Genomic DNA, 14,070 nt, shown 5'->3' with positions numbered 1-14,070 from the left:
CACTTTGCTTCCTAACCCCTGGCCAAACCTCCACTCTTCCTTGGGACTGGGGTAAGGTTGAGAGAGGTAGGGGGAAGGTGCAGGGGTGGTTGAGAGCCCCTCCTGGGGACTCAGGTTTCTGGGAGGGGAGTTGTGTTTCTGCATTACCTTTTCCCTTGTCTATTTCTGTCTATAACTGTATCTACTGTAAATATCTGCTTGTATATTGTGCTAGCTGTAAATATAAGCTTCATTCATATCTTCAGAGCTGGCTGAGTCTAGTCAGAGTGATTTCCAAAGTTTGTGGGGGCAGGGAACACCCAAACCATCACAGATGTTAAAGAAATATCAGTGTGAGCTTACTGTAATATTCTCCTGAGGGAAAAAAAAAGAAATCTGTACATTAATGTACAGCCAGAATATATATTCACCACTCTGGATTCTAAATATTTAATGATTATCATCTTTCTGCCATACAACTATTACATTCCAAAATTACTGCCAACTTACACATTTTCTTTACGACTGAAATTTAGAAATGATGTATGTATGGGGACACAAAGCAAATGTCTCAATGCAGTAATTCACCTTGTTTTAGAGCAAGGCCTCGATTTTGTGGTTTACAAAACAATGGCTATGGTTTCTAAAGGAGCACATGAAAAAAATGGTAATATTCAGTACCAGAGAGACAGTCTTGAAAAATCACAGACCCATCCAGCACTCTGTTAACATGGATTTTATAAAATACATGAAACAGATAAAGAACTCAAGCTTACATAATAACCAAAACTTTAAAAAGAAACGTTGAATAAAATATAAATTAATTGAACACATCACTAAGTCTGCCACATGTTAGACAAGTTTAAGAAAGGCATTTTTCAGATAAAAGAGTTATTTGAAAGAAAATCCTTCCAAAGGAAAAACTACTGAAGTCCTTTTTCTTTTCCCCAAGAAGTCATTCCTAAAAGCGCTAAATTCCAGGTGAACAGGTAGTACCTGAATTTGGTTGGAATATGGTGCTTCTTTCCTTCAAAATCTGTCAAGCTTTAAGACACAAGTTTAAATGCTTTCAGGTCAGAGTCATCAGTGCAAAGTAAAGCTTCAAGCTGGAAATGAGACAAGTATAACAGAAAGAAATGATCCTGGTACAAAACTTCCTAAATTCACATTATGATAAAAAACTGTGCCAGGTGCACTCTTGAGATACTGAACATTAACACATTTTATCAGTGGCCATTTTAGGGTTCTCTCAAGCTATTAGCATGGCTAATCATATTAAACTCCTTTATTTTATCACAATTCCAATTTTTTTCTACTTGGGTCTTTGGAGAAGATCCATGTTGCTGACGTCCACTTACTTTGCTCAACTTCTGATACAGCCAACTTACTTAAAATGCAGTATTTTAGCCAAAAGGAGATACAAAGTGAGGTTAACAGACATCAGAACGATGCTCTAAAGCCTGCAATGATATTTAATTGGAAGAAATCTGATGTTTCTGAGTTCAAACAACTTTGCTCATTCAAGCACTCTCAGTGAAGTCAGTCTTCCCTAAAGTTATATATGCATGTAACACACTGCCAGGCTCAAACCCCTTAAGTGTTTCAAAGGTTGAAATATGTTTAGAGAACTAGACTGTAGCCAGATTAATTTATTTTAAGCCTATTAATTCCTGCAGAGTAAACATCAACACTCTAGCAAAGCAATTTCATTCTGTTTGACTTTAAAACTATTAACCAAACCAGGTTTGAAGCAGTTTTCGCCTTCCGCTATTTAGAAGCGTTATTAGCACACTCATTTAAAGATTAATGGAACTCTTTTCAAGTTACCACTCAGAATATTGCTCATCAAGCTTTTCTTTTTCTTTTTCTTTTAACAAATACTAAAATAAAATGTGACTGGTGGCCAAAACCAGAAAGGAAAAGGAAGAATTTAAAAACCTTAATCCATCAGGCAGCAATTCCAGCCTCTAATTGAAATGTAAGGCTGTAATTTATACTAATCTGCTGAATAAAAAATGAGAAAATGAGCTCTCCATTAGGATTCCAAATTTGAAAACTCAATCTGCAGATTGTTTGCTCATCATTGCAAAGTCATCTTCTTTTTTCCTTTTTTCCTTCCCCACTGCCATCATTGCTATGCTGGCAGTTATGTCAGAATCTCATTTAAGTAATGCCAGTGCAACCAGTGTGTTTCATTTAATATCATGAATAATTCTGAATTTAGAGTTAGCTAAAATGCTAGAGTGATGCTGTAAACAAGCCAGCTGAACAAGAGGGCTCAAGACTACACAAGACATTCTCCCAATGAAGAGGAAAGAGATTTAATTGAACTAAGAAGCACAGAATGTAACTTCAACAAGGAATTTTCATGAGCTGTACTCAAGAAATGAATGTTTAAAGGAAGTTGCAAATGCCCCTTTTTTAAGAATATAATCTCAGAATAATTAAATCAAAACTTCAAGAGAAGCTCTTCCCTATACCCTGAATTCTCCTGATGATCATTTATCAGTGAAGCAGATTAATGATGCCAATTCTATGCTTTGTAATGCTACAACGTAACTTACTTACTTAAACAATAAGTCCTCTGGTAAAACAACAAACCTGGGAGATAATCACAGTCATTTCTGCTGGGTGTTCTCAGTCTGAATCCTGCAATTCAGTCATTTGCTGTCTTCATAAGAAAATCTTTTAAAACAAAACCTGTCATCTGGTCCTCTAAGTAGTGTATAACTTCTACCACTTGTTCTGAGTGAAGAACACCAACGGCTGAAAGGGAACAATAAACATACACCTCATGCCCAGCTCAGCACACTGTAAAATATTCTCATGTACTGGTCACATCTCAAAATATTCTAACTACTACAAGGGTTTATTTTTATCAATGCTAAGAAGATTTCAAAGTTTCCAAAAAACACAGGTAAGCAGCAATCTTAAGAACTACTCTGGAAATATTTGGACTCGACTTTGAGGATGCTGAGGACTAAGTTATCTTCTCTCTCTCTCTCTATTCTGAAATTGGATAGGTTTTTTTTAATTTGGCTTGCATCAATTTGTGCTCAAAAATAAGTTAAAGCCTGAAAAATCACTAACAATGTAAAATAAAACTTGGGAGTGAATGAATTTGTCTATGAAACACATAACTTGAGACTAATAAAGTGTACAGAGGAGAAGGTTACTCAAGGACTTTGAAAAAAACCCCAAACATTGCTACAGTAGCATCAGGAATTAACAGTGCATCAAGGATTTAAAGTTTCCATGTTAATACAAACTGATCCAAGCCACAATGAACCACAGGATAACCATCCCACTTTACAGAAGAAGCTAGAACTGGAATTTACCTGAATGCTATTGCCATGATTCAAGAAGATTCTTTTCAGCCTGGCATGCCTCAGTTTACACAGGTCATAGAGAGCTGATGCTATGAGCATGTAATCAGAATAGCATTAGCAGGTGCATCTGTCATTTTTGATCATTTTGCATTCAAATACTCGGATCTCAAAGTGCTGTCACATGTTAGAACTCAGTATCACTGCTCCACAAAATGTTTTATTAGTTGCTTGGGATATTTTTGTTTCCTTTTGGTGGAAATTGTGTATAGAATACCTTGAGGACCACGGAGGTCACGGAATTCACGTTAAAACAGAAAGCTGCCCAACATTACTGTCAAAATACCTTGAAGCAGGCAGTTTGTAGACAAAATAATGCATTTTACATTCAGATATTTCCTCTCTAAAAAGCAAAGGACTCTCAGAAGGAAAAAAAAATAAAATAAATCAGTAGTGAAGGCCACAAAAGTTTCTGCATTTGATGAGCTGAAATGCAAAAACAACCCCAAAACAATTAAAGTATCTTGTAAGAGGGAAACAAAACAAAACAATAAAGACACACAGAACTTCTGGAAAGTGATGATTTAGATGATGATGGGGTGGACAGCATGAAAACTGTTGGGAATGCTACAGCAGAACTGACCACAAATATGAGGGAATATGAACAGGGACATAGTACAGGCATCAACTAGAAAAAAATGTAACTTGCCAACTTGTAAACAAGAAAAAAAAAAAAAAGCATTTCACAGATTAAAAGTTCTAGGGAAGTAAACTTCTTTAAATTATTTTGTCAGTTCAACCCTGATTTAAAAAAGTATGGCTAGCAAAAATACATAAGCCTCAGCATATTTATCAGTCTTGATCAGAGCAGCCATGAGCCTTTGATAAACGGCTGGAGACAAACACCCTTCTAGTAAGGATGAAAGAGAAAAAAAAAAGCCCACTCCATTCTCTTCTTTCTCTCATTCTTCAATCCACACATGTATCTGTAGCATTCACGTGCTCCAAGAAAATCTTGATGCTGCTATAGATTGAGACGTGGGGAGACTGGTGGGGGAAAACAGACAAATTCTCTTAAAATACTACGGGCCACATCGACGTTATTCTGGGCAATTTCAAGTGCCCTCTTGACTTCTTCAAAGGAGTAGCCCTCTCCCATAAGTTTTGCAATCTTTGCATCCACATTTTCCGTGGAACTGTCAGAGCTGTATGCTTTCCTGTGGTGTATTTCTGGTGCAGTCCTCCGAGGAAGTGGCTTAGGGGGTCTGGCTGGTGCTTGTGAACCATCTGTTTCAAATAAAGGAGATAGAAATCATTACAAATTGGCTTACAAGGATGCTGTAGGTAGGCTGAGTCTCACCAAGCAGTCTGAAAAGGAAGATTTTCAAGAAACACGAATCATAGAATCATAGAATCAACCAGGTTGGAAGAGACCTCCAAGATCATCCAGTCCAACCTAGCACCCAGCCCTAACCAATCAACCAGACCATGGCACTAAGTGCCTCATCCAGGCTTTTCTTGAAGACCCCCAGGGACGGTGCCTCCACCACCTCCCTGGGCAGCCCATTCCAATGGGAAATCACTCTCTCTGTGAAGAACTTCCTCCTAATATCCAGCCTATACCTACCCTGGCACAACTTGAGACTGTGTCCCCTTGTTCTATTGCTGGTTATCTGGGAGAAAAGGCCACCCCCCACCTGCTTCAGGCCCCTCACCAGCTTTGTTGCCCTTCTCTGGACATGTTCCAGCACCTCAACATCTTTCTTGAATTGAGGGGCCCAGAACTGGACACAGTACTCAAGGTATGGCCTGAGCAGTGCTGAGTACAGGGGAAGAATAACCTCCCTTGTCCTACTGGCCACACTGTTCCTGAGATACTTGAGTTCACTAGTGTGCCTCATTGTAAAATTTCACAGAATCACAGAATATATCTGATTGGAAGATACCCCCAAGATCGTCTAGTCCAACCCTCAACCCAGCACATGGGTTTAGTCAACACTAAACCATGTTCCTAAGCACCAGGGCCACATGCTGCTTGAACACCCTCAGAGATGGTGACTCCACCACCACCATGGGCAGACCATTCCAACATTTGATAACCCTTTCAGTAAAGGAACATTTCCTAATATCCAGACTGAATCTCCCCTGATGCAGCCTGTAACCATTTATTCCAGTCCTGTCACTCCTCATCAAGAAGAATTTGGACAGAGGCTGAATTCATCAAGAACATTCAAAACTGAAAGAACTGAAATACAATTTTAATAATATAAGAATATACATGTTACAATCCAAAGTTGGAAGAAAAAGTGACTTCTTACAAGAGCTTGTAGTGACAGGACAAGAGGGAATGGACTGAAGCTTAAGGAGGGTTGATTTAGACTGGATATTAGGAAGAAATTCTTTACAGTCAGGGTGGTGAGACACTGGAACAGGTTGCCCAAGGAAGCTGTGGATGGCACCTCTCTGGAAGTGTTCAGGGGAGGTTGTATGAGGACTTGAGCAACCTGTTCTAGTGGAATGTGTTCCTGCCAATGGCAGGAGGATTTGAATTACAGTCTCTTCAAGGTCACTTCCAATGTTCTATTATGAATCTATGAAAAGGAAAGTACAAAACAGCAAAGAGTGAAAAAAAACAAACCCAATCAAAATTTTAAAGACTCTCAACTCTGATCCCACACTTTGGGAATTTTGCTTTAAATACAGGAAAAGTCCAGATTTTATCACAATTTTATTCAGGATCAGAAGCTGTGAAGAAGAGGAATCCAAATATGCCCAAGGGAGAAAAATCCTTCACTTGCCCAAAATCCCAGAATTAACCATCATCAGGCAGCCTCCAGCTGATTAAAGAATAATAAATCAACCTCTTCTTCCTGGTTGGGTGGTCTATAACAGACTCCAACCAGGGTGTCAGCCTTGTTGGCCTTCCCTCTAATTCTTAGCCATAGGGACTCAACCTTGATACATCTTGTAGATTCTGTCCAGTCAATTGCAGCTCATTTTATGCATGGCAGACACAAGTAAGTAGAGAAATAACTTGCATCTCAAAAAAACCTCTCTAATTTCAGTATTTACAGTGGTGAGAACAGAACACAGTACTTCCCCTCTACTTCCCCTTTGGAAATATCTTCTGCAGAAAGGTTATCTTCATAGTTAATGCTGATGCTAAGAATTGTGATCTGATGATGGAAAAAAAAGCTAATATTAAAAAAAAAAAGCACTAATATTCAAACTTGGTAATCTTCTCTGAGTCAAGAGTTTTGTGCTCAAGTAAACTTCGTACTTTACTGAGACCTTTTTATCCTCACTGATTCCACAATAAGAAGCTTAAATACAAGCAGCCATAGAGCAGAAAACACTTTCAAGAGCAAAGTATTAAAAAAAAAGTCTTTAATCCTTCTAACAGTTTTCTAACAAGTTCCATCAACAGTGACTTTGATAGCTAAATTAAAGGAATTGCTGGCTGTGATGTTTCCTGTTTACTTACACTAAGACTAATGGCATTTTACACTGTTAAGTACTTCAGGGATGTTTTTTTTAATGATGAAAATGTTTTATTTCTGGTATTGCTGTTATGAACTGCTACCTGGACAGAGACAACTATAATTCAACCAAGTGCATTAAACAAGTCAGATGAATGAAAACCATTCACATTAGTGCACTAGGTCCAATCAAGCTGCATTTTATTTCTCACTTGGTTTTCATGCATTCAGATGAGAGTGTTGCTATAAATTGTAATTCTGTTTCTTCGTTCAGGGAATTTGGAAGGAACCCTGAAGATCATCTAGCTCAAACCCCAACCCACCCCCACCGTAGGCAGGGACACCTTCTCCTAGACCTGGTTGCTCAGAACCCACCCAATTTGGCCTTGGTTTTTTCCAGGGATGTAGCTTCTACTTATTTAGTCTCTGGACAATGTGTTCCGGTGTCTCACCACCTTCACTGTAAAGAATTTCTTCATAATGTCCACATCTCCTCCCTTCCAGCTTAAATCCACTCACCTTTGGCCTGTCCCTAAAAGTCCTTGGAGAAAGTCCCTCCCCAGATTTACTGTCCTGTCAAAGGAAAACTGTCAATACGGTGATGTTCAGATAACAAATGGATGAGTGATTAAAGATGTATAGTAAGGGGTTAAAACTACTTTTGTTCCAATTTCATTGCCTACTTTCCTTCCAAATACTTAGCACAACCTACAGATACTAAGGGCTATTTCCTATTTGTTATGTTTTCTTCTCTCTGAAGCTCACAAAATCACTGAGTGACAGGTGCTGGAAGGGCCCTGTAGAGATCATCAAGTCCAACCTCCTTGCCAAAGCAGGCTCACCTAGAGCAAGATGCACAGAACAAAGTCTAGTCAGGCTCTGAATGACTCCAGAAATGGAGACTCCATCACCTTTCTGGGCAGTCTGTTCCAGTGCTCCAGTAACCTTAAATTAAAGAAGCCCTTCCACGAGTTTAGACAGAATTTCCTATGTTCTATGAGACTGTCATTAGACTACACAGGGAGAAAACTGTAAGTGCCAAAGCACAACTGGAAATTAATTTGGCTTCAGCTGTTAAAGGGAACAGGGAATCCCTCTACAAATACATTAGCAACAAAAAACTAAGGCAAATCTCTGTCCTTTGTTGGATTCAGCAGAGAGAGGGGAAGAGTATTTTCACAGGTTTTTTTTTTCACAGTATCATCAGGGTTGGAAGAGACCTCACAGATCATCAAGTCCAACCCTTTACCACAGAGCTCAAGGCCAGACCATGGCACCAAGTGCCACGTCCAACCTTGCCTTGAACTGCCCCAGGGACGGCGACTCCACCACCTCCCCGGGCAGCCCATTCCAGTGTCCAATGACTCTCTCAGTGAAGAACTTTCTCCTCACCTCCAGCCTAAATCTCCCCTGGCACAGCCTGAGGCTGTGTCCTCTTGTTCTGGTGCTGGCCACCTGAGAGAAGAGAGCAACCTCCTCCTGGCCACAACCACCCCTCAGGTAGTTGTAGACAGCAATAAGGTCACCCCTGAGCCTCCTCTTCTCCAGGCTAAACAATCCCAGCTCCCTCAGCCTCTCCTCGTAGGGCTGTGCTCAAGGCCTCTCACCAGCCTCGTCGCCCTGCTCTGGACACGCTCAAGCATCTCAATGTCCCTCCTAAACTGGGGGGCCCAGAACTGAACACAGTACTCAAGGTGTGGTCTAACCAGTGCAGAGTACAGGGGCAGAATGACCTCCCTGCTCCTGCTGACCACACCATTCCTGATGCAGGCCAGGATGCCACTGGCTCTCTTGGCCACCTGGGCACACTGCTGGCTCATGTTCAGGCGGGTATCAATCAGCACCCCCAGATCCCTCTCTGTCTGGCTGCTCTCCAGCCACTCCGACCCCAGCCTGTATCTCTGCATGGGGTTGTTGTGGCCAAAGTGCAGCACCCTGCACTTGGAGCTATTGAACCCCATCCCATTGGACTCTGCCCATCTGTCCAGGCGGTCAGGCAAGTACAGAGTGGGCAAGTACAAGGAAAAGACTGAGGTGCTAAGTGTTTCAAAGGCCACAGTGGTATTAGGCTGACAGATGGACTCGGTGCTCTTAGATGGTGGTTCCAACCAAAACAATTCTATGATTCCATGAAAAGAACTGTATAACCACAAAACATTCTAGTAACCACACCTAAAGCAGATCCACAAAACACACTGGTTTGGGAAGCCTAAGAAGGGTAGTTTTATAATGGATATTAGAAAGAAATCCATTGCAGTGAGGGTGGTGAGAGACTGCAACAGGTTGCCCAGGCAGGTTGTGGATACCCTCTCCCTGCAGGTGTTCAAGGCCAGACTGGGTGAGGCCTTGAGAGAACTGGTCTAGTGAAAGGTGTCCCTGCCCATGGCAAGGGGGTTGTAATTAGATGACCTTTAAGGTCCTTTCCCACCTAAATCATTCTGTGATTCTATAAAACCAACTATAGCTCACAAAATGTCATTGATCACTAAAAAACAAATCAGAAAGAAGTTCAAATTTCTCACTTCACTGACTTTAGAAATCTCAAGACTGTAACTGAATTTAATGCATTTAATGCTGCATCATGTTAAACCCAAGAAGTTTTCTTTCAGAAACCTTTCACACTTTAAATATGCACATTTCATTATGGTCTTCATTTCTATAGAGGATGAAACAAAATTAAATTAGGCAACTTAACGTTTTCCCTGGCTTGAAGAAGATCCTTATGCACAGACCAGGTCCTTCTGAATCTGTTTTACATGAGATATTTTCTGCTCTCCCCAGTCTAATACAGGCTTTAAACTGGTGTCATTTCTTGTATGAACCCATCACTTTGCTGAAGCTTCCAAGCAAACTTTATTAAGCAATCACATCATTTAGAGAGGTCATGTTTAATTCTGTCAGCAGATTTGCAGCACAGACATTTTCTTCTCCCGGCAGTGACATCTCTCTCTATAGCGCACTCTTCCAGATCCTCAGCCCTCTCTAACTCAATTCCCATTATTATTTTGTTAAGTGCTGACATCTCTGGCTGTATCTTTGCATCCATATAACATTTTAGCTGAAGCTGGGTATCACATGGGATCCTGAGCTTAAAGATACTAAGCCTAAGCTGCATGTCCATCTGGACACTGAGATAGAGGTATTTAAGCAGGACTTTCTTTCCCAATCTCCCCTTCTCTCTGATGTTTCAGCCACTGCGGATGTCTAACTGAAAACTGGAAGAGATTTTCTAATTATGTAATTCAATTAAGGGTTTCTACAGCAAGGAGCTTCCTCTATCAGTCACATTTCTGTAATTCAGCCCTACATTTAACCCTTAAGTAACAAGTTAGTATAAAGGCAGACACAGGCTCATTTAATATCTGAACAGAGTCCAGAGAAGGGTGACAAAGCTGGTGAGGGGCCTGGAAAACAAACCCTATGAGGAGAGGCTGAGGGAGCTGGGGGTGTGCAGCCTGGAGAAGAGAAGGCTCAGGGGTGACCTCATTGCTGTCTACAACTACCTGAAGGGAGGTTGTAGCCAGGTGGGGGTTGGTCTCTTCTCCCAGGCAACCAGCAATAGAACAAGAGGACACAGTCTCAAGTTGTGCCGGGGGAAGTCTAGGCTGGATGTTAGGAGGAAGTTGTTGCCAGAGAGAGTGATTGGCATTGGAATGGGCTGCCCAGGGAGGTGGTGGAGGCACCGTCCCTGGAGGTGTTGAAGCAAAGCCTGGATGAGGCACTTAGTGCCATGGTCTAGTTGACTGGCTAGGGCTGGGTGCTAGGTTGGCCTGGATGTTCTTGGAGGTCTCTTCCAACCTGGTTGATTCTATGATTCTATGTGAAAGCTGGGGAAAAACTGGTTAGAAGGGCTTGTAGTGATAGGATGAGAGCCAATGGTTTGGAACTGGAACAGGGGAGATTTAGGTTGGGCATTAGGAGGAAGTTGCTCACAGTGAGAGTGGTGAAATACTGGAACACGCTGTCCAGGGATGTGGTTGAGGCCTTCTGATCTCACTGGAGGTGTCCCTGCTCACTGCAGGGAGGCTGGACAAGATGACCTTTGAGGGTCCCTTCCAACATGATGCAGCCTGTGAGTAAGTGTTTTAAAAGTACAGGAAAAAAAAAGTAATGTAAAGCTGTGGCACAGCAGGGACAGGATATTTTTAAGTGTTCCAACACTTATTTCTCTCTGCTGTGAAATATATCCTGTTCTTGTTGTGAAATTGTCTTCCTGTTGCTTCTCCTGTACCTTCCTCTGTCTTTCATTGCCAGACTGAGAAACATCTAAAGAAACAGGTGGCAAAGGTCTTCTATGGAGCAGAGGCAAGCAGCTACATCGAACCTAACTAGGATACAGGAACAAAGCATACCCAAGGGACATCTATGTTAGGCTGCTGAGAGAATAGGGAGAAAACACTAGAATCACAGCATCATTTTGATTGGAAAAGACCTTGGACTGTCAAGTTCAACTGTTATCTAACTCTGCCAAGTCTGGTGCTAAACCATGTGCCTTAGCACCACATTTCTGCATCTTTTAAATGCCTTCGTGCTGCTTGTCCCACCACTCCTGACATAGGCCAGGATGCAGTTTGCCTTCTTGTCTACCTAGGGACACTGCTGGCTCATATTCAGACAGCTGTCAACCAACACCTCCAGGCCTTTCTCTACTGGGAAGCTTTCCAGGCACTCTGCCCCAAGCCTCGTGCATTGTATGGGATCACTGTGACCCCAAGTACAGGACCTTGGCCTTGTTAAGCTTTATACAATTGACCCCAACTCATCAGTCTAGCCTTTCCAGGTCCTTCTGTAGAGTCTTCCCTGTAGTAACTGCACATATTGGTCCATCAAACTGTTTGGCATGATCTTCATATTCTGTATCACATTATTCCCCCTGGGGTTAATTGAAATTCACCTTGAAATAGTACAGAGCAGCTTCCACCTAACATCTCTGTATAAAGGAATTTAGATTTGCTTGCAAGTGCTTTAATGTTAATAAGGGCAAGTGAGGGAACAGGCAGCAGAACCAATATCCTTAACTAGCCATTTGAATCAATTTCTGAAACAGTAACTACATTCAGTGCAATATAGCAGACTGCTACAATGAAGGCTTAAATTTCTTCTACCTCTCGAACTGATCATTGGCTGTGTTTAGGTAAAACATGCTAGCAGCAATACCTCCTCTTGCTTTTCACAGAATCACAGAATTAACCAAGTTGGAAGAGACTTCTAGGATCATCAAGTCCAACCTATCACCTAACCCTTCTAATTAGCTAAACCATGGCACTAAGTGCCTCATCCAGCCTCCTTCTAAACTCCGCCAGGGATGGGGACTCCACCACCTCCCCAGGCAGCCCACTCCAATGCCAATCAGTCTTTCCTTGAAGAACTTCTTCCTAACATCCAGCCTAAACCTGCCCTGGTGCAATTTGAGACTGTGTCCTCTTGTTCTGTCACTGGGTGCCTGGAGGAAGAGACCAACCCCCACCTGGCTACAACCTCCTTTCAGGTAGTTGTAGAGAGCAATGAGGTCTCCCCTGTTCTCCAGGCTAAACACCCCCAGTTCCCTCTGCTGTTCCTCATAAGGCTGTGCTCCAGCCCCCTCACCAGCCTTAGTGCCTTTCTCTGGACATGTTCAAGCACCTCAACATCTTTCTTAAACTGAGGGGCCCAGAACTGGACACAGTACTCAAGGTGTGGCCTGACCAGTGTTGAGTACAGAAGAATGACTCCCCTGGTCCTGCTGGCCACACTATTCCTTATATAGGCCAGGATGCTATTGGCCTTCTTGGCCACCTGGGCACACTGCTGGCTCATGTTCAGTCAGCTGCCAACCAGTAAACCTACGTCCCTCTCTGCCTGGCTGCTCTCCAGCCACTCTGTCCCCAGCCTGTAGCGCTGCGTGGGGTTGTTGTGGCCAAAGTGCAGAACCCTGCACTTGGCCTTGGTAAAACTCATGGCATTGGACTGTGCCCATCCATCCATCCAGCCTGTCAAGGGCTCTCTGCAGGGCCTTCCTACTCCCTAACAGATCAACACATGCTCCCAACTTGGTGTCATCTGCAAACTTACTGATGCTGGACTCAATCCCTTCATCCAGATCATCAATGAAGATACTGAACAGGACTGGGACCAGCGCTGATCCCTGGGGCACACCACTCATGACTGACTGCCAATTGGATGTAGCACCATTCACCACCACTCTCTGGGCCCGGCCATCCAGCCAGTTCCTAACCCAGCACACAGTGCCCCTGTCCAAGCCATGGGCTGCCAGCTTGGCCAGGAGCTTGCTATGGCCGACAGTGTGGCTGGCTGAAGTCCAAGTAGACTACATCCACAGCCTTCCCCATGTCCACCAGGCAGATCACCTGGTTATAAAAAGACTCTGAGGAGACCACAGCTAGAGTACTCCATCCAGTTTTGCTGCCCCAACATGAGATGGACATCAAACAGTTGGAGAGGGTCCAAAAGAGACCATAAAGATGTTCAGAGAGATGCAGCACCTCCCCTAGCGGGACAGGCTACAAGAGTTGAGTCTGTTCTTACCAGAGCCTTCTCTAGGCAGAAATTATAGAGGCCTTCCAGACCTAAAAGGGGCTACAGGAGAGATGGGGAGGGCTACTTTACAAGGGCTTGTAGTGACAGGAGGAGGGACAATGGATTCAAGACGGAAGAGGGGAGATTTAGATTGGATATTAGGAAGAAATTCTTTGCAGTGAGGGTGGAGACACATTGGAACAGGTTGCCCAGGAAGGCCATGGATGCCTCCTCCCTGGAGGTATTCAAAGCCACGTTGGATGAGGCCTTGAGCAATGTGGTCTACCAGAAGGTGTCCCTGCCCATGTCAGGGTGATAGGAACTAGATGATCTTCAAGGTCCTTTCCAACCCAAAGCATTTTATGAATTTATGAGCTGTTCAATACTGAGTATGTTTCTGAATTAGAATAAATTTCTCATTACATGTTAATGATTCAGTTAAATATCCTGACATCAACCTCAAAACCAGTCAAACTGAATCACAGAAGTTAAAGGACCCTCCATGCTACTGCAGGGAGCCAGTAGCTAAATTGTAATTAGCCCTAGAGAGAACTACATTTCTTGTCCAGCTAGTTCAAAGAGTCACCATAGAAAAGGGATGAAATAAAGAATTTCCTCTGTGATTTGATCAGCTCAGAATAAACACAAAAATAAAAGTTCTGAATACAGTTCCACTCTCTGCACTGTCTTTTGATATCATAGATGAAGGTGAATCAGTTCATCAGTTCATGAAGCTCATCAGTTCTGATCTATGGAACGACTGCCACTGT

General features: G+C 42.6%; 1 protein-coding gene across 3 annotated transcripts in view; it reads right to left on the bottom strand.

Annotated features, from left to right (window-relative positions):
- Nucleotides 1-401: 401 nt before the first annotated feature.
- The window catches only part of CBLB (Cbl proto-oncogene B), a 136,692-nt gene continuing 123,023 nt past the window's right edge, over nucleotides 402-14,070 (bottom strand). For all 3 annotated transcript variants that reach the window (XM_064143147.1, XM_064143150.1, XM_064143149.1), the window contains one exon: nucleotides 402-4,592. In XM_064143147.1, coding sequence (XP_063999217.1) covers nucleotides 4,330-4,592 — 263 coding nt within the window. In that variant the 3' untranslated portion in view covers nucleotides 402-4,329. The remainder of the gene's footprint in view (nucleotides 4,593-14,070) is intronic.

Source organism: Pogoniulus pusillus, chromosome 5, assembly GCF_015220805.1.
Source record: "Pogoniulus pusillus isolate bPogPus1 chromosome 5, bPogPus1.pri, whole genome shotgun sequence".
NCBI lineage: Eukaryota > Metazoa > Chordata > Aves > Piciformes > Lybiidae > Pogoniulus > Pogoniulus pusillus.
This window is presented reverse-complemented; position numbering and strand designations above follow the sequence as displayed.